Source organism: Protopterus annectens, chromosome 2.part0 (assembly GCF_019279795.1).
Source record: "Protopterus annectens isolate FY-2018-M chromosome 2.part0, PAN1.0, whole genome shotgun sequence".
Taxonomy (NCBI): Eukaryota; Metazoa; Chordata; order Ceratodontiformes; family Protopteridae; genus Protopterus; species Protopterus annectens.
In genome coordinates, this window is record NC_056728.1 from 39,555,612 (window position 1) to 39,577,358 (window position 21,747).

General features: G+C 37.9%; 1 protein-coding gene across 3 annotated transcripts in view; it reads left to right on the plus strand.

The window, feature by feature from the left end:
• COL6A3 (collagen type VI alpha 3 chain) overlaps positions 1-18,110 on the plus strand; it is a 739,239-nt gene extending 721,129 nt beyond the window's left edge. For 2 of the 3 annotated variants that reach the window (XM_044060522.1, XM_044060525.1), the window contains 4 exons: positions 4,633-4,803; positions 4,910-4,960; positions 12,264-12,440; positions 17,441-18,110. In XM_044060522.1, coding sequence (XP_043916457.1) covers positions 4,633-4,803; positions 4,910-4,960; positions 12,264-12,440; positions 17,441-17,475 — 434 coding nt within the window. In that variant the 3' untranslated portion in view covers positions 17,476-18,110. The remainder of the gene's footprint in view (positions 1-4,632; positions 4,804-4,909; positions 4,961-12,263; positions 12,441-17,440) is intronic. The other variant, XM_044060523.1, reaches the window with a different exon arrangement.
• Positions 18,111-21,747: the final 3,637 nt, after the last annotated feature.

Sequence of the window (21,747 nt, forward strand, 5' to 3'; positions counted from 1 at the left end):
ACCAGAAGCTGTTCAGTTTAGACCATGTTCATTCTCTTCATCTTTTTTCTTCACTAAATTAGTTTCCGTTTTTGATTTATTGATGGCATGAACAAAACCCCATGATTATGGAAGAAAATTTGTCTTTTTTTTCTTTTGAAGAAAAAAATGAAGTGTGTCTGACAAAATAGCAGTTAACAATAAGCTGAGAAGATAAATAAGGATGCATAAATCATATCTGGGAATAGTGTCTGCCTCCCAGGCCATCCACTCTAAAAATATAGTCAGTTTCTGTGTAACCCTCTGGTACTAGACTGGGATGAAGGCACACATTACTAGTCATATATTTAAAGTGGCTGTTGTCAAACATATATATAGAACATGTCTCCTCAACCCTACCCCCAAAGGACAGCCATCTCATGTGTACAACTCAGATGTCAACTTACATGTACCACTCTAATCTCAGAGTCAGGCAAAACTGAAGGAACAATTACAGCACAGTAACATATTTCATCCTGTTGTCAGATGTAGATGTCTCTTTACTCCTATCCCCAAACAGTAGCAACCTACATATTCATCTATGTCTGATTGTGAGGAAAGTGAACAAAAAATAATAATAATATAATATAATTCCAGCTTGTTGCTCCAAAACAATACACTGTCCTTAGACAAGCTATTTTGACTTTTGTGCACACATTTGATGTTTGTGAGGAAAGTTAAAGAAATAATGATCTTACTGTCCACAGTCCCACAGAAGCTATTGCAAGCAGCTATGTACAACTCTGATGTCTGATTGTTGAGGGGTAATTAAAGAAGTAATAACCACACCATCCTCAACCCCCCCCCATCCCTAACCAGGGCTTATTTAGCCTAAGTGAGGTTCAGGAGAGAGGACACAATTAAGCCTGTATCAAAATCAACTTATACAGCTCTGGGTTTGGGGGCCAATAGGCCCTCAAATGGTCTGCGGGTTTGGCTATATTGTGACATATTTTTTACCTTATATTGGAAAGATAATGGTTTGTCAACTGTTCTTTTTGTATTAGCAGCCATCTGGAAGAGTTCTATATAAACCTGGAAATATTGTATGCCCACAGGTAAAAATTGATGATATTTTTCACAACCACCCCCCCCAAACACACAGATTCACATACCAGTATAATGATAATGCACCTGACAAGCAGGTCTATATCAAGGCCTATCACAAGATGCACAAGCATACATAGGTGTTGCATGATTACCTGTGGGCAAATTGGTGTATGCCAATTTACCCACATACTATACCGTCGGACTGTTGTGGGAAACCAGAGGAAGTGGATAATGGACGGAGAGAGAAAGAGGGAATGCATGCATACTCCACATAGAATAAGCCACTACCAAAAAGTCAACTATAGCTATGCTGTATGAGGTAGCAGTGCTGCTCACTGTACCACTGTAACAATGATCATTTACTTTCTCATACATTGTACTCCTGCCAAACCACCAAAGATAAACATTTTTTATGTGTATTGGTGAATGTTTTGATGGAAAGTAAAAGAAATTATGGACAACTTTTTACTTTTAAATACACTGGAACACTCCCCCACCCCCACCCACAAGCACATGGACTCATAATTCATAGTAATAGTAGTTTTATACTAATTTCAGCAAATGCAATGCATTGTGTGACACCACCTCTGCCATGCCAGCTCAGTGACTGGATGATGATTAATAGTGATCAAACAGCAGCAGCTTTAAGCCATTTATATCCACAGATGTACCCATTAATTGCAGCCACTTTACTGACTGTGTACACCTCTGATGTCCAAGTGTGATAAAATAATACCAACAACAATCTTAGTAAAAAAAACATTCCATCTTACTTCATTCAGATGCACACTAGTCTTTCACACTAGTCTTTCAAAGATAGATTAGTGATTGCTTAAACTGAAAAAAATGACAAGAGAGTCAGTTATTTTCATCCCAAGACAACACCCACCCTCCCCTCAGCAGTTATAGCCAGTTCTGTGTACACTTCAGATGTCTGATTGTGATAAAAAAATATATGGCTACTACTTTACCTCAGCTTTGTTCTTAACAGATAGTAGCAACACATTAATGTATTCCAAGTTGCTTTACAGAAACCACATTAATCCTGCAAAACCTGAACAAAGAGCAAATGACCACACTTAGTCATTTTCCTCTACACGGAGCCCTGGCAGTTATAGCTGATTTCCCTTTATACACTTCAGATGTCTGTGTAAACTAAAAAAAAAAAAAATCACTCACTCAGTAATGAGGGACAAAAACAAAAATATTGGAGGGGGAACAAAAGCCCAAATCTGGTTCCTTTTAAATATACTCATCTTATATATTTAAAGCGTTGATACAAAAATAACAGGTTTTACATCTTATGTATTTTCTGAAAGATATGAAGTCTGAAACTCAAATTTCTGCCTATATTTAGAGTATACAACCCACAATGATATAGCAAAAAAACCACAAACCTTATGAAGAAAAAAACAAAATTGTGACAGTCACAGACTCATGGACATTCTGTGAAATCAGGAACAGTTGGCAGGTATTCTTTATGCTGAAAATTTGTCTGCTGCCCATATCTGGTTGCCGGCCAATACAAAAATAAGTCAGCAACATATTTCCTTATTTTTATAGCAAAGCTGAATCTCATGATACTTATGACCCAATCAAATTTGCAAGAGAACACTCTCCAGGTGACAGTTTCTTACCTCTATTTAACAAGTATTCACAAAGGCAGACATTAATTACAAATAGACATGATAACAAATATCTCACTTTGCACTAAGCCAACTAGCTAAGATATTAGAGAAAAGTGAACTTCAGATTCATTTGCACTTAGATTTATAGCATATATTCAAACCTGGTTAGGGCAATGATACAGACACAGAAAAGGACATTGACACAGTTCTGTGCAGGATGAAAATAGAGCAGAGAGGGCTGTTCTTCTGGATCCCCCCAAAGCATTCCACCTCATCAGCCAATTCCTCCTACTAATTAGACTTGCTGAAATAGGATCATACCCCTGTCTTAGCCTTCATTGCAAAGTATAAGGAAGAAGTCAAATGGTGTACTGGAAAATGTTGCATATACAACAAACATATGTTACCACTATAAACATAAAGCAATTATTCAGCCATGTGTTTGTTTAATAAAAAGTACTAAACTACCTGCGTATACAATATTGCACATCACTCTAGACCTTCCTTAACATTTGAAATAAAACAATCTCTTTTCATGGTCAGCCTGAGAGTACACGCTGATTAAATCATTTTGATAAGTCACAAATGGGCAAATGGAAGGCAGCCAGAATCAGACTCACAACTAACAGTAAAGATCATTAGCAGCACACAGCCTTACTACTCTGCATTAATCTACCAGACCAAAAGTTATTCTCACTTTTAGCAAGCACATTTTAACATTGGGTTTCCATTGTAAAAGAGCTTTTGTTCAACTAGACTTAAATGTTCAACAAAAATGTATTAAATAAAGTGAAAATTAGTTTCTTAGCAAAAAAGAATACCTTGTCTCATGCTCTCCCAATCTGCTACTACTCTATTCCATTCTTAGCAGCTCTTTGCTTTACCTGTGAATATCCTCAGGCTCCCCACTCCTTGCCGTTCCATGAATTGGGTACCTCTTGTAATGGCAAGGTGTGCACAGCAACTTTGTCATAAGATACAACAGCACTGAGAAGGGCACCTCTCTGCCCTTTTTTATTTGTTCATGATGGTTTGATGAAGCGTTTTATATGCAAAAGCACCTACCTATTTTATCTTGTTGGATTATTGTATTAAATGTTTTATTATTAGCTTTGACTATGTTGGCTGGTCACTTCTTTTCTTTCTCTTAGTTCTGTTTTGTTGGACCAGCCTTTATCCACTCAGCTGTTTTTTGGAAAGAAGAAATTGTAGTTTTATCTGAGGAAAGTTTATTCTTTTCTGACAGAAGAAATCCTTATCTCTTCCTGTTTTAATTGGTTACCTGAGATGTATGTAATAAGCTGTAAATGAAATGTCAAAGCAAACAAAAGTCTTGGAAGTTTTAAAACAAGTGCTGAAATATGATCATGCAAAGCTGTCTGCTTCCATAATCTCATACTCTGCTGCAAACTAGTCTGTCTTCTCATGCTGCAAAACTAACAAGGAAAATATCATACATGTTGTACTTTAACAAATAAATGTTTAATGATGTTATAACACTCATAACTATATTAATGTAGCCATAAAAATATCATCACTAAAATTAAAAACTGCTGGCCTAACAGTTGATAGCAGGACACTGTCCTGTGTATTATCTTCCAAAACTATGAACTTCTGAACAGATTTGGAATGTAATATGCATGCAGTCAGAAATAACATTTTTGTTAGTCATATACAGTAACTATTAACTAACTTCTGAAAATACAAAATATATGTATTGCTACTTTTTGTACCAATAAAAAGTCAAGACTTTTTGACCATTGCAACCCAAATAAGGATAATTACCTTACAGGTAGTTTGGTGAAAACTTTAAGTAATTTAACACTGCGTGTATTGTACTGGGTGCTGGGATTTTTTGCAAGTATTTTACTTCAGTGATTATGAAACCATCGGTGATATTTTCCTAATGCTTGCACATTTTGAACTGATTTGACAGATCCTTGCTTGCTGGACTTTCACATTGGAACACTGTGCACAGACTATCAGGTTAAATGGTTCTTTGACAACAAAAACAAGATCTGCACACAATTCTGGTATGGTGGGTGCGGTGGTAACAGTAATAGATTTGCTACAGAGGCTGAGTGCATTAGCAAATGTTTGAAGCCATGTAAGTACAACATAGGGATATCAATTCTTTTTAAGCCACATTTATTGTAACTGATAATCTTTCCGAGTTTAGAAGGCATTCTGCTTATGCTGTTTTCTTCCTACAGCATCAGAAGGAGGATTAGAGGCACCAAATCTGGAAGACAAACTTACATCAGGTAAATGTGCATCATACATTAACTGAGTATGCCTAAGCAATGCGTGATTGTGTATAAGAAACATATCACTCAAGAAGACAAAGCCAGACAAATAAATACGTGATTTTTTTTCTATAAACTTCTACATCATGACCCTGCAAATGCCTGCTACCCGAGTTTATTCATTTGTTTTTCCATGTACTTTCTGGCATCTGAGTTTTCCTCATCCCACTGTCTTCCTTGCCATTTTATTAACTCATAACATTATGTCTTCTATTCCCTTGCACTTCAGGAGGTATTAGTTGCTTTTCTAGAAAGCTCCAATGATAGTTTGCTTCTTAATGATGTTGTAACATTACTTATATATTTATTTCATCAGTTATTAACCACGCAAGTGGTTAGGTCCAAAGGCCCATTTCATTGATGACTCAGAAGTTAGTTGCACAAACTGGAAAAAATAAGTAATCATAACAAATGTGTGGTATTATATTAAGAGAAATAGAAAAAAAAAATAGAAGTTGCTAAGAAGTCAAATCTCTATGTACAGCTGGAGTATTTCAGCATTTACTATATATCCAGCTTAAATGGAACATAACAGCAGTTAAGAGATTTGATTACAATTAAGGCTCTCAAAACTGTCAAAATAATTTATTCGAATACAGGGTATATAAAATTATGTTGTATATGATAAATATACAGTGGCAGAATGCAGGGAAGACAAAAGAGAGAATAAGTATTAAATCCAGGTTAGCAGTTGCAGTGTTCTGTATCATTGAATTTTGTTAATAGGACATATATGGATTACTACCTATACGCTGGCTGCTGACCACATTTCATTTTTGGATATATATACATATCCACAGCTGACTAATCTATATTTTTATACAAAATTAGAAGTTCTGATACAAAAATAAATAAATATGTAAGTAACCACACCATTCCTGCCTTCTATGTAGAATCAGTTGATTGGATTTGTCTTATATCACTATTCTTATTTTTCTGTTAACTTTTGGGGTCCTTCTTTGTTTTGTAGTCTTCCAGTTCAGTATCACTGAATCCCATAGTTATATGTCAGAATATTTAATCATAATAATTAACATTCTAAGGACCACGTATTTGCTTATGTAGCATTATGATCTTGGGAATATCATTGTCACTTCATGTTTCTAGCTGTATTAATAATGGGCATAATAATTCTTCCAGTCGTAGAATACCAAAAGTGTCAAAGTAGTAATGGTTCTGTGTAATAAAAGAGAAAGTTGGTAACTATGCCTAATATGGCAGACATATAAGGAGGCTAAGGACCAGGTAATAGTTTGGATAAATATTCTGTATGACTGTTCACCAAGGAAAAAGGTAAGAGTCCTAATCTGTAGTGCAGGAAATGAGTAAGTGTGGGATGGGATGGATAAATGAGGGGATAACTACTGAAGCTGGGACATTGCCACTCAGGAGTCTGAATGAAATCCTGCTTGGATCTTGAAATGAGCTACTCGGATTTTAATTAAATCACTGATGGAAATTTTTCAACAGCTCCTTTAGGAGGGTTTGGTCCTAGTGGATTGGAATCAAACAGTAGTGGCTGTCCATTTACCTAGCAGAGCAGGAGACAACCCAAAGAACTAGGGGCTAGTGTACCTGAGCCTGATTTCACTGGTCAGAAATATGCTGTCCTAAAGTTAAGACTTAATCAAGGTTTCTTGAGCAGATTGGGTTACTTATAATGTTTACATGGAATCAAATTAGGTAAAGCCTTTTGGAGTTGGAGTAATAATCTGATAATTTCTTTATCTGGGTTGCCAGGAGGAGAAAGACAAAGACAGTCCTGTGGATGCAATCTACCTGGATTTGAAGATAGACAGTCCTGTGGATGCAATCTACATAGATTTTTAACAAAGCCTTTGGCCTAGTTCTACACTGCCTTTTCTAAGATGTGAGAGATGGGACTGGCTGGTAAAGAGTGGGGATGTGTGTAAAAATGGTTATTATCACAAACATAGAGTGATACTTGAGAACAAGCTTTCAAAGGGAAACAAAATCACAAGCAGTATCGCAAAGAGTTTGGTCCTGCACCCAGCTTTGTTTAATTTGTTAATCTCTGACCTCACATGGTGCATGGTATCATTCACTTTGTTGATGTCACCAACATTTGGCAGATAGTATCAGATAGATGACTGCGCCTGAAGATGGACTTAAAAAGACTGTCTGTATGGCTCATGGTTAAGAACATCTCTTTAGTTCTTTCAAGTGCACCTGGAGCAGGATAACTCAGGGGAAAAGTATGAAACTGAAGCAAGCAGATTAAAAATTTAAGAGCAGGAGAAAGCTATGGAAGGTATTGTAGAAAGCCTAAACCATTGAGTGTAAAATGAAAAGTTGATGGTAAAAAGTAAATTGCATACTGGGGAATATATATAAAAGGAGGCAGGCAGGGGAGTCCAGGTCTAGAAAAGTAATGCTATCTATCTTTCAGGCAGAGATAACGCCACAAGTCAGAGTATTGCATGAAGTCCTGGAAGCCTTATAAGGAAAAGGAACTCACAGGGGCCAGATAACATACTAGGCTGCCTACGGCTTAGCCTGAAACATGAATTTTCAGACCCCCTACAAATACTGATGTTGTCTTTTCATCCATTTCTCAACTGATGGGTCTCAGATCTGACCTCACATCTGACTTCAGCCACTTCTATAGACTTTGGCTGCATAGCTCAAGCTCCTCCCCTTACTCATAATCCTACTCTTTAGCCTGAATTGCCTCAGATCAAGTTTGTCCTCTATTCATCCTATAATCCTGCCCATAACACAGTAGTCAGTAACAATACTGTCTAATTACAAATAATATTCCAGTTAGACTGGAAGTAAAGGAAGATAAAGACAGGAGCTCGACAGGAGCTCATCAAAAGCTAGGCAGTTTAACACACCTCATGTCGAACTAGGATACACAAAGTAAATCTTCCAAGTTGGAAGGGGGTAGGAAGGGAAGGGGGTAAGAAGGTGGGAGGTTGAGGAAGGATGAAAACAGACAACATATATGCATTGTTATGGTGAGTACATAACTTTTGTATCTGATGTTGTATTTTTCATCCATTCCTTAAACAATGTTGCCGAGTCCCCAGCTTAAAAAACCCATGGTGGTCCTCAAGGAAGGATATTCCAGAATACAGTGGAATCGTCCATTCCTCAACTGACTGGTCAGAAATAGACAACTTTGATGCATCATTATGGTGAGTACATAACTTTTGTTTATTCAACATTAGCCTAAAAATAGGCTTTGTGCTAGATGAATGGAGGACAACAACAGTCATTCCTTTTCACAAAGGTGGGGCTACATCAGATCTGGGTAATTATACACCCATACATCAAGGACAGGTCTTTCATGCTTAACCTGGCAGAATTCTTCAAAAAAGTCACTGAGACAATGGTTGAGGGTGGATCAGTTCACATTGCCTATATGGACCTTGCAAAGGTTTTCAACACCATCCCACACTCAGACATCATAGATAAACTCTCCCAACTAAATGTTAATCTCTATGTAACTCATTAGATTTCAGACTGGCTCACCAGTAGAACACAGGAAGTAAGGGTGGGTCCCTCCCTCCTCCTCAACAAAAGAAAAGAAAGAAACTGTCACTAATAGATCTCTGAGCCCACTCATAGTGGTGTGCTATAAATGCTGTAATTTGTGGGGGTATTTAACTTCCCAGAGGATATGATTAAGCATTTTTTTTTGCATTTCATTTTAGGCCATGGCTCTGTCACCAATCATTTGCCAGAGTCAGACCCGTCTGAAGGATATCTACATCATTGGAGGATGCAGTGATTGCCCCCAACTTGCAAGTGTCAGCAAACTTAGTCAGCCTAAAGCCTTGTACTTTAGTCTTGATTTCAGAGAAATATATTCCAGGCAGGAGTGGTCCTAGCACTGAGCCATGTGGCATACCACTAGCAAGTGGCCTCTTGATGGATCTGGATTCACCCACTCTAACAAAATATGCCCTGTGTGTGAGCCATTTGGCTATCCATCTGGTGCTGTAGGGATTCATGCCCAGTTGTGAGTTTATCTATAATACCTGAGTGGGGAATTGTGTAAAATGCATTAGCCAGGTCAAGGTAAGCAGCACGTCCTGTTTGACCCTCATCCTCATCCCTAGCGACTTTCTCAAAGAAGTCCACCAGATTAAGCAGGCATAACCTGGACAAGACAAAGCCAAACTGGGTAGGGTCTAGTGTTTCTAGGTCTCTTAAATTATTTATCAGGTCCATGATTATTCTTTCTATAGCCTTACTTATAAGACTAGTCAAACTTATAGGTCTGTAATTTCCCGAGTCTGTTGATGGTCCCCCTTTATGCAGAGGAATGACTGTTGCTGTCCTCCACTCCACAGGGATAAAGGCACTCTGGAAGCTGTAGTTAAATAGAGATCCTAGTGGGCCTGATAGGTCCTATTTCAAGCTATTTAAGAGGCATCCCGGGATATTGTCAGTACCAATTGAAGACATATTTTTAGCTTTAGAGAGGGCAGTGATAATTGGTAGAGGAATGGTGGAGGGTATTTCTTGAGGTAACCAGAGGTGATGAGGAGGTGAAATTTGAGCTGAATTTATTGGCTAGTAGATTTGCTATATCTTCAGGCTGAGTATAGGAGAAGCCGTCTACAACTGTTTCCACACATTGTTGGGTGTTGCCCTTAAGACTGCGGACATAACTGAAAAAATGCCTTATGGTCATCCTTAGCTGTGGAGACTACTTTGCCTCAAAATTTGTTTTTGAAGACTTGACTAGTCCTGATTTAATTGTTTAGACCAATGAGGGAGTCTTTGCTCTGTTGTGCACATTTTGTCTTACTCCTAGACAGGATTTTCTTTGTTTTGTTGTGCAACCTATTTATACAAGGGGTCAACTAGGGTGGTTTCTTTTTGTGGTTTATTCTAGGCTTATTTCAGTCTGGTACTGCTGTTTCTATGCAGTTGTTTATATGGTCATATAATGCTTTTGTGTACACCTCTGCATAGGCTTCTGTGTTTTCTGGGTCTGGTGGAACTTGGAAACTAGCTATGCTGCCACTTAATAGGAGGTAATTTGCCTTAGAAAAGTTCTTAAAGGTTTTGGGGTTAGGTGGGGATTCTAGTTTTATATTTATTTCAATTGAGAGTGCTTTGTGATCTGATCTAACAAGTGATGACATCACACTCAGGGGGACCTCTCCATTATTTGCCTTAGGTTTTGCAGAACAATTAGAAAGACCCTTTATTTGATACCTTCAGCCTTTGGCTGTATAACTGCTGCTGGAGATTTAGCCATACTGAGCTTATTGCTGTGGTTTGGAGCATTTAGTAAATCCTATATCTAGGATGGCCACGGTGGTGCAGCGGTTAGCATTGCCACCTCACAGCAAGAGGTTCTCCGGTTCGATTCTCGGCTGGGGTGCCTTCTGTTTGGAGTCTGCATGTCCTCCCTGTGGTCGCGTGGGTTTCCTCCGGGTTCTCCAGTTTCCTCCCACATCCCAAAGACATGCAGTAGGTGGATTGGACACTCCAAATTGGCCCTAGGTGTGAGTGTGTGCATGTGTGTGCCTTCTGTGGAAGGTTGGGCACCGGGCTGGCAACTCAACACTGTAAAACTCCACTGTCAATCATGAGCAGAGAAATGATCCACTGTGGTGACCCTTAACCGGGAAAAGCCAAAAGAAGAAGTAAATCCTATATCTGTTTCATGTATTATAGTATATTTTCAACAACTTCTCCATCAACTTTATGGAAAACATAATATGCATGTGTGTTCTTTTAACACTAACATATTTCTAATAGGTGCCACATCCAAATTATATCTTATTTCCTGAAAATCATCAGGAGTTAGCCTTAGATAATTAGACCATTAAGAAAGAGTAGGACAGTGTAGCTCATTTATTTTCCAGTATCCACCTCATCCTATCCAGGGGTTATGGGCTGAGAACGGCCTGTGCTTATCCTAGCATTAAGCAGGCCTAATGCAGAGAGCCAGTCACAGATGGAATGTTAGTCATCTCAGGATGCACCCTTATACTCGCACACAAATACCCCTTGAATACCTAGTCAGTTTAGAAGTTCACCTTTTCACCTATGCTATTAGAATGTGGGGGAAGACTTATGTAGAGACAGTGAAGACAGACTTTGTACAGAAGGAATTTCTTTCCAAGGACTGAAGGAGTGAACCAATTACTGTGAGACAGTGCTAACTAGTGCACTACCACACTACCCTTAAAACACAGTTAATATAATAAAATCAAAACAATAACTGATCACTTAAACAATAATGTGACATAAACATTGTACTGTAACATAGATGGTCTCTTATTGCATTTTGGAGCATGACTGGACTGTTCCTTTTTAGTATCTCATAAAATGGCAGCATAAGTAAAATCTTTTTGTATGTATACGTGTCACTGAAGTTTAAAAATTAAAAGTAGTTACACTTGCTAATACATTAACAGCAGCTGGCCAGTTTGACATTGTTTGGGGCGTCAGCCATTTATCCTTTATTCTGTGTGTGTGTGTGTGTGTGTGTGTGTGTGTGTGTGTGTGTGTGTGTGTGTGTGTGCACGTGTGTGTGTGTGTGTGTGTGTGTGTGTGTGTGTGTGTGTGTGTGTGCACGTGCGTGTGTGTTTCTGCATGTGTGTATATACATGTCTGCATGAATCCAAGTACTTGTGACTTCCACAACCCCTCACGTAATTTAACAACCCGAGGTTGCAGGAGCTCATGCTGTGTATCAGGGTTGTTACATGCCTACATGTAGGTATTGGCATCATCAATGAATCTGTGTGCTCTTCAAACAGCGACTACATGTAGTTTCTTCTCTCAGATGTACTTTGGTATGTCATGCTGGCCTCCTATTATTCTCTGACAAAAAAATTTAATAAGGTAAAGTATTTCTGAGTTGAATTTGCAAGTTTAGCACTGAATGGCAAGATATTGACAATTTAAATAATCTCTGTGCTGAACCTCTGAAAAACAGAATGTGTTAATGTTGTTTGTTATTCTCAGATGTGAAAATGATTGTTTTCTGAAAATGATACAGAATGACTAAGGAGAATACAGCCTGAGAAACTGGATGGTTAATGCCTTTAAATGCACCCTGTCACTATAGCAAGACTAGGATTGTGATTTCATAACATAGAAGCAGATTGCCTTTACATCTGGGAACTGTAAAGGTAATGTTATGTGATATTAGGCTAGAACATATGGTTGTTTCTTGAGACAGTCTGCCAGACAAACGATTCTGTATGGCAAGAATAGCTTTACTGCTGCTTATGGATTTTATCTTTTTCATGTGTGCTTATTTAAGGAAAAGTTACAAGTGTGTGCCAACTACCAAGAGAGGAAGGAACTTGTCGGGAATATGAACTAAGATGGTTCTATGATACACAGACCAAAAGCTGTACACAATTTTGGTATGGTGGATGCAATGGTAATCATAATCGTTTTGAAACACAGGAACAGTGTGAGAAGACTTGTATTTCTGGTATGTGAAATTATATTATTACTATGTGCTAAGTAAATATAGATCATAAAATAAAATAATTAATGTGTTCAGCTACTGCAAATAATATGTATGGTTGCAAATCTACCCAAAATTGACTGTGAGGGGGAAGTCCACTTGGCTCTAAGATAAAATTAGTCTGTATCTCAGTAAGGATGTCAAATGAAATCGTGTTTTAGTGTTAAGTCACGTCATGGCCAGCAGCTCTCCATCTAAAGTCAGATTAAAATAATTAAAAAAATGAAAACTAGAAGTGGTACAGGGAGGGTATTAGAAATGGCATCCAACCTCAAGAAAAGCAAAAAAATCTAATTCTGCCAAGCATTGGGTTTACTATGATCTCAGTTAATTTGCACCTGATTATTCAAACCCAAAACATCTAAAACCTTATGAAGTTGTTACTCAAAGCAGAAACACCCACTCCTGACAAAGAGCTAGTCCCCATATCTCTGAACTTTATACAACAGACCACACAAACATGTAGAAGAGAAAGTGATAAAAACACATTCACATCTCATGCGTTGCCTAATCTGACTGCCATTACAGGAGGAGAGGGACCTGTAAGTGATGATTTACTGAGCACCAATCAACTGGCCACCAACATTCTATAGGTCCATCTCCCATTTATTTCAACAATAGCAGCCAGCAGAGGGATCCATAATGAAATTAAAAAGCCAGGACCATCAAATCATGCAGCAGTGAAATAAAATAATCAAGCCATATACGTAAAATGAGAAAATCTAGTTGCATCAAAAAATAAATGGGCAGCTTCACTGTCACACCAGGTTTACTTAAAAGTGCTAATTGATGTTGCACAGCCATGGAGAAAGTGCAAACATCAGCTGCCTCAGTTCAAAAAATCCTGCACAAATATAAATCCCCTCTCTCCTCCCATTACTTCCTGTAGTGCATCCTGTAACACCATTGACTATACACATCTAATGGAAATTGTGTCCAAATCATTTTAACAACAGCAGTACTCTCTCTTACTGCAGTTCACTGTATGTGTTCCCATAACCATGGATCTAATGTACATGGCTGTAATAAAAACAATGTAGTCCCCCAAGCATACCTCTAAATTATTTTGCTCAAAACTTTAGAACAAGAGCCACAGAAAATGGGAGGGAGGGCCTAAAACCATGGCAATGTTTGAGTATTAAATTCACATAAAAAAGTTAATAGAACAACGGGTTTTGTATCAATGTTAATTTTCTGAACACTATGAAGTAAGGAATTCTGATGTTTCCAGTACTGACACTGCAGTGCAGCATAAGTGGGGCTGTGCTTATGAGTGTGCCATCCTTCGTATGAGACGTTAAACAGAAGCCCTATCAGCCTGAGTTAATGGTAGCTTACATGGATATAAAAGATCCTACCATGCTTGTTGAAAAGAGTAGGGGAAGTTTTATAGGGCCCTGACACAGTCAGTAAGATTATCAGTTTGGGTCTCCCCTGAAAAGGGGCCACTGGCCCAGAAAATTGCATTATTGAATGACTGACTGTAATCCTCAGTAGTATACTAGAAAATCAAAAGGTTTATGAGGCACAGGGCAAAGTTTGCCCCCAACAAACAGCATACCAAATACACAATTCGTGTAGAAAACAAATGCCTGTACTTGGGCTATATGCCCTTCTAGGAAGTATTTCAACAAAGGTCATTCTGTGCAACTTATTTACACCTTACAGCAGTTTAATTTATCAGTCAAGTTAGCTTTTCCACCTCATACTTTTCAGCCACAGCCTGGGCCACAGTGGAATAGTCAAAGCAAACTATGTATGTGTATAGTCCCTGAGAGACTCTAGTAGTGATCAGACTCTTTGCAGAGGTGGTCTCCCCTATTCTCACTTCCTGGGTCCTATCTGAGAACCAGTTGGCTAACTGGTGCATAACATAAGGTGTTAATACTTAATTTTGTGAGTTTATTTAGAACACTTGAGTTGAGTATTGTATCAAATGCGTTAATCAGGTAAGGGTAGGCAGTATGTACCATTCTGCCCTCATCTATTACCTTGGTGACCTTTCCAAAGAATTCCACCAGGGGATCGTGAAAGTTATGCTGATTAAACCGTACAACTTTTGCCAGCACTAGCTGCCTCTGAAACACTAATGCTGCTCAACATAGCACAGCTGAGGATCACAGTCAGCCTAAAATGACAGCAAACTGCAGGGAGCAGTACTTAATTTAGAGGGGCAGACCTTTGTGCCACTTGTATTCATAGTTTTATCTCTTATGACACTAAATGAAGTTCATGACAATAGGAGAGGATGGGACAGAGACTAACTAGTAAAATAACTTCATTCTGTGACTCAAGTCTTGCTTCATCAACACAGTCTGCTATAGTGCCTGCAGTACTGCTGCCATTGCACCCATCCAATGACCAGTGTGGAACTCTTCCATGCTCTTATTTGTGAAAAAAAACTATGATACTTAAAATCTTCTGTTTGACATAGCTTTTCACTCACCTGCAGAGAGCAGTTTCCCCTATACATTTACTGAAGAACATGTCCCTGTGATACCTAAACTCCACCAACAGACATAGCTGTTAAATGTTACCTGCAAGGAGCAGTGTTACCATGAAAGGGCCATGACCTCTTATTAGGAGGTACTCATTTATATCCCAGCTACTTCACAGTCAGGAGGACATTGTTTCAGCACAGCTCTTACCCTTGTCCACCAGGCCTACCAGACGTGCCTTAGCCTACACCTGACTCAATCCAACTCATGCCCAGAGTAGTTGAGAATACTGGGTATGCTGGTGCTGCTTTATACTATTGCCGAGAAGCAAACTATACCCCAATGACTGCCTTTGGGAGATGCATGTGAACTTCCATTCATTCTGAATTTCCAGTTCTGCAGCACAGAATCCATCAGGGTCTTAATACTGCTATTGCAGTCAGCCTAGGCAGCCCCTCCCCCCTCAGTTGGTTGGAAAGCTGACATTGGCCACTCACTCCCATACCCAAGCCATGCCCTTAGTTGAACACTGGCTGTCTGGGGCATAGTCAGGTCTTTATCCCTCTGTGCCATTGACTAGGTAGAAAAGTCATTTTTCTTTTGTTTCATAGAAGATGCAATGCCAACAAAAAATGTTTATCCTGTCCTTGTCTTCATCCTTGCTTTCCCTTCCACAAATAATATAAAACATCTCTCATAAAAGCAACAGTCTAAGTAAATTATAAATACGCACTCTACTACTAAGAGTCTTAAATAGAACCACCCTCCTGGACTGTTCTACTAGCAGTCATAAATATAACCTCTCTTTTACTGTTCTATTAACAGTCATAACTATAACCACTCTCCTGTACTGTTATACTAACAGTCATAAATATACATTGCTTCTGTACTGTTCCATTAAGAGACATAAGTATAATCCCAAACCAGTCTATAAAGGCACAGTGCCTTAAAAATTAAACAGCAAAATTATGGGAGATTTCCACATTGGTCCAAATCTATAGTTACCTCTCATACTGACTGCAGCATGTACATAACTCATGTAGTAAGTACTGCAGCAAAAGACCGATATTGAATAGCTGTCAGTGGAAAACCTCTTTCCAGGGGAAACATGTTGAAATTGTATCAATTCAGTGTTACTCTTTATATTTTTATTTTGTGTCTCAGTTCAATTATATCAGTATAATTCTGCATAAGATCTGAAATAAAACCCCACATCAATGTAGCCCTCATCCTGGAATGTATCATGTTGAACTTTTCATGCTGTAATGTACCATGTTGTAGCATGTTGTAAATACTGGTGCTTAGATACCTGGGTCATGGTTGAAAAGGGTCCTAGAACTGATTCACTTACCTGGTAAACCAAATAAATATTTAAATAACTCTTAAGGAAAAAAAAAACAGTCCCATCAGCAATACACACTGCCATGAAATGCACTATTTCTGGATGAAAACAATAACTCATGGTTTAATATGGTCCCACAACATGGCTCCACACTAGAACTCAAATATTCCTAGGAACGTGTACTATCATGGGTCATGCGGGGAGGAGAAGATCCATTTGGATAATGGTATGGGACCTAATGATGCTATCAGTCACTATGTTTGCCTCAAGGCACTACAGGTGTATGAGGCAGCATATGATGTTTTATTGGTAAATACACACACACACACACACACACAAACACGTGTATACATGTATATAATTATATGGGTACCTATTACTTCACCGACAAGTCAAAACAGCGACACTCACATGTTCGACTCCACATCATCGACACTTCATAACATCGACGTTTCAGGTAAGCGATCTTCCCCCTCACAGGACCCATGGTAGCACTCGTTTCACTATTAAGAAGGTAAGGACAACGCTGTCAGGGTAAATTTTGAATAATGACGTAAACCGTACGCGTTATAACAGAGAAACGAGTGCTACCATGGGTCTTGTGAGGGGGAAGATCGCTTACCTGAAACGTCAATGTTATGAAGTGTCGATGATGTGGAGTCGAACATGTGAGTGTCGCTGTTTTGACTTGTCGGTGAAGTAATAGGTACCCAGTGATAGATATACATGTTTATAATTATATATATATACATGTTTATAATTATATATATATATATATATATATATATATATATATATATATACGTATATAATTATTTATATATATATATATATATATATATATATATATATAAACTGCAAGAAAACTATCCAAGCTAGAATTTTCACTGTGTTATACCTTAAACCTCAGCTTTTTAAAAAATCTTAGCTTATCGTTTAGTGTTAGTATTCTTTGTTTACTTAAACTACCTTTGCAAAGCTCTGTTGGTTAAGCATTGCAAGAAACCAGGATTTAAATGTTCAGTAAAGTCATCACTTGTTGTATAAAAAGTTTTATCTTGAAATGATGGAAACATTGGTTGATTATTACTGAAAGTGAACTTGAAGAGAAAGACAGCAATGTTACCATAGAAGAGTAGAATTTGTTCAAATTATTTATTTTCTTTGTTTTTTTAATTTTTCAGCAAAACTGACTCCTATTACAGCAATAGGAACATAAGCAGAGAAGAACACCAAAATATACCTCTGGAAAGATCGGGGGCCTACCATGGTCCAAGTGCTCATTTAGAAGCAAATCTTGCACTGTAATAATCAATGCTTTTTATGTCAACTTAAAACAGGCAACAGCAGTTACTCTTATCACATTTTGGTGAAGAAATTTACAGCATGAAACTGTCATAATGGTGCTAAATCTCATTTTGAATTGAGTGGTAACTTCCTCTGGTATACAATGTAAATTCATACACCATCTCATTTTTTAAAATGGATATTTCTAGCTGTATTAAAAATTATTCATAGTATTTAGATAGTTGTAAGGCATGGACTGCAAAAACTGTAAATATGTCTTCACTCAGCCTTCAGCACCTATTTTGTTCAAATTATTATTTAATACAACACTGTTTACGATAAGCACATATACACAAATTATGTTTACGAACCTTGCTCTACTCATTGTGGTAATAAATTTAGGGGGAACAAACTGTTACACCTCAACAACAAAACATCAAGAAAAACAAATTACCAGTGAAATGAATGATGTGACAAAAGTGACAGATGAAAGTATAATTTTGACTGCAAAGTCTATGTGGAATATTAATTGTATTTTAATTTTTTTAATAATAAACTTTTTTAAAATACATGAAATGGTGTAATAAAATAAATTGGTCCTTTTAAGAAACATAATTGATGCTGTTTTTTCCTGTAATTGTCTGACTCTCCAATATTTTCAGGCATTGCTGAGAAGTATGGTTATCCTATCTTTGATACAGAAATAAATGGAAAGCAGAGTAGAAAGTTCACTTTAAAGATATTTACTCATTCATTAATTCATTCATTACTTTGTTAACAAAATAAGTGAGTTGGTCCGAGATCTATTGTTAAGTACAACCTGGGCACAAAACACACTTAACAAGGGCACTCATAGTTCAATGTACACCTCTGTTCAGACCAAATGCCATGTCGCAGAAGACTACACATTTGCAGATTATACCAAATGCCCAGTCCAAGAATGTAATGACATCTTAAAGGTGTTCATAGAGTTGGAGTTACATATATGAATTGAAAATGTATTATTTAAATGAGCGGTGTTGTACGAAGCAAATTTGAAATATCTCACAGATGTTCAACAGACATATTGCCTTACTGGCATATAGTTAGCAGTGCCCTGTTACCCTCTGTTTGGCACTGTATCAAAGCTCAGAGCTACCTGTCTGTGGGTGTGAAAATGAATCACCAGACAGGACCTGAAATGCCCTTCAAACCCACAGAAAGGACTGTTTCAGATTTCTAGTGCCACAGTAAGAGAAGGAACTCTGAGAAGACTGCTGCTTCCTCTGGATATTTCAGCAGCTGAATTCAGATAAGAAATCCTTTGGTGTTTTTATTTCCTAGCTCTGCTTTTCCTATCAGTGCTTGAACAGTGTATTCTGTTACTTTGACTGTTTTTTTTTCTGATTAGAAGCTTTGTATATGCTTCTGCTTCTACATTGACTAGCACAGCATGGAATATGCTACTGATTAAAAGCTTCATTTGGAAGTTTTGACTAAAAAACTTGCTGATATTACAGTTTTTTTAGGAGGTTATGATTATTTGAGGTGATTGGACAATATTACAGCATCTTAAATTATCTTTTCATTTGAATCACAATTTTAGTCCCATTTTGAATGCTAAACATTTCTGACAGGAATTTTTCATCAGTTTATGATTTATTTCTTGTCTACTGTTCTAGGCTGTATCCAGTCATTTTGATTAAAACTAGCCTTTTTTTTACAAAAGTAGAGGACTTTTGTGCTTGGAACTGTGTTACTGAAACTATTGTCACTTTATTCATACAGCAGCCCAATCAAGATAGATTTCAGATTGCTGTTTAGAGAGAGAATAGTGAGTTTTGCCTATTTGTATTGGGCTGACTGTGCAGCAGTATTTGGTATTGATCTGGCTAGTTTTTTTGTCTTTTGACTTGATGGACTCAGATACAGTGCCCCCTATCCCACCATGTAGCCCCCTTATGCACATAAAATCAAAAGCTATACCTTGACCTATGGCTTTTAGCCAATCAGGCTTTCAGACCATTGGCCTTCTGTTATCTCCAGATTCCCTGGTGTGTTGTTAGTACCACGGCTGTGCATGACACAAGGTTCAGACACATCCTCTGGAGATGTGACTTTTAGCCAATCAGGCTTTCAGACCATTAACCTTCTGTTATATCCAGGTCCCCTGGTGTGTTGTTAGTACCACGGCTGTGCATGACACAAGGTTCAGACACATCCTCTGGAGCTGTACTGTTGCTTGCTTCAGGTATGATTAAACCACTCTCTCTTTAGGTGCAGGGGAAGTTAGGGCTGTAGAATCTGATGCCACTGTTGATATATTCCCCTCTGGGGACTCTTACAGTAGTGCAGTGTATGCAGAGAAGAGATGGAAGACCTGCACTGTTATTAGGCAATAGTTTGACTATTTTATCCACCTGAGATGGTGGCTATGGCTAGTGCCATTGTTCAGGCTGTTGCTTTAAGGGTGCATACCTGGAATATGAGTAATACTGGTGCAATCACCACTGTTTATTCATCCTTGGATCCTGATGTGGTAGGGTTCTGGTGTCTGAGGTTTCAGAACTGCCAAAGTCTGGTCAGGAATCCAAACAGAGGTTATCTTTTTCCTAAATGCTGGTTAGATTTAAAGAGGCATTCAGTTGGGATCAATCACTGGCTGCCTTAAGGTCCTCTGGGTCTATGATCAGATAGAGGATTAAACCACAAATGTGGAGACCTTTCCTCCATTAATCCCAGCATTGGAGGATGTTTTTAAGAAAACTTACAATTCTCACCTGACTTTTGAGGCTGTGCCTAAAAAAATTGTGTAAGAAATTTATGGTATGCTTGGCTATGCCTGGCCTCCAATCTCCCTTCTCTGCAGACCCCGCTTCTAAGTCTCCAGTGACTTCTAAAAAAGACATTGTCTTCAAATCCAGTCCCTTCAATAACTAAGCAAATGGCTAGAATCTCAGGGAAAGAAGCTGGCTCATTCTAGCACAGTAGCTTTTTAAAGCGTTTAACTACCAGTCATCTTCCAACCTTGGTCTAAAAATGACAAATGATCTGATAATCACGCTTCCTGCTTTGTGTCATTGTATTCATTGATATAATAAGGCAAAACTCATATATTTCACTTCCACTGTTCCATTGTCTTTTTTGCTTTTCTCCCTTACTGCTGTTGTACATGATTATTACTTATCCCTAGATGGTACTTCCTAAATCATTGTTGGTCAGCATACAGATGTTCATTTTTCAGGGATGCATCAGCAAATTGGAACCTCCATGGGAAATCTGAAGTAATCAGATAGCCTTTCAAGTATTATTCTGCCCTTTAGATGTACCATGGCATTACAGTATTATGACAGTGTCTCAAAACTCCTTACCTGAATTTGCTGTAGAGACTTTTCTTTGTACTTTTTCCAGAGGTTAATCATGCCCCTAGTTCATATCGCAAATACTTCCCAGGAGGAGTCATTTCTGTGGCACCTTGACAATTTCATTTTTTCACTTCTCAGCAGAAAGCACTTCTATGCCCACTTCCAAACCAGGTCACTAGAAAAGAATGCATTTTCTTTGCTGACAACATAGTCTTTGTCTAAACATTACTTTGTATTTCCAGTACTTGAGAAATATTTTACACAGTAGTATAGAAGCATGTTAGTCACTGCCAAATTACTTGGAAACTGTTTCATACAAGTATTACAATATGAGAGTATATTCAACAAAGTCTAGTATCTCTGTGTATGAAATGTAATGTCAGAATACTTGAAAGTCTTGAATACTATGTGTTCATATGTTCTAGGTTGCTAGTGTTGATTTTACATAGTACTAATGATTTTTCCATATATGTATACATCATTATTTAACACTTCTTATCACTGTTAAACCCTAATTTAGAACTTTCTGCCCCTTCAAGTATCATAATTATAGAAATAATCACAGCGTACCTCTCAACAGTACAGAATTCTGAAGAATGACCAGATTTTTTGCCTCATGTTTTTGGTCTATTCCCCATAACCTTTATGAGTTTTTTTGGCAAAGCATTGAGGATTAAAGTCATTAGATAATGACAGTCATTTGAGTTTCAGACTTCATATGCTTCAGAAAATGCTTGCATATGCAAAACATTTTATTTTAGCAACTTTCTAAGTGCAATATTTAAAATCTGCCAATGATTTCAGGCCTTTGTCCCACTCTTATTTTAACTTTGTCCAGAACTCTTACTGCAATATATTCA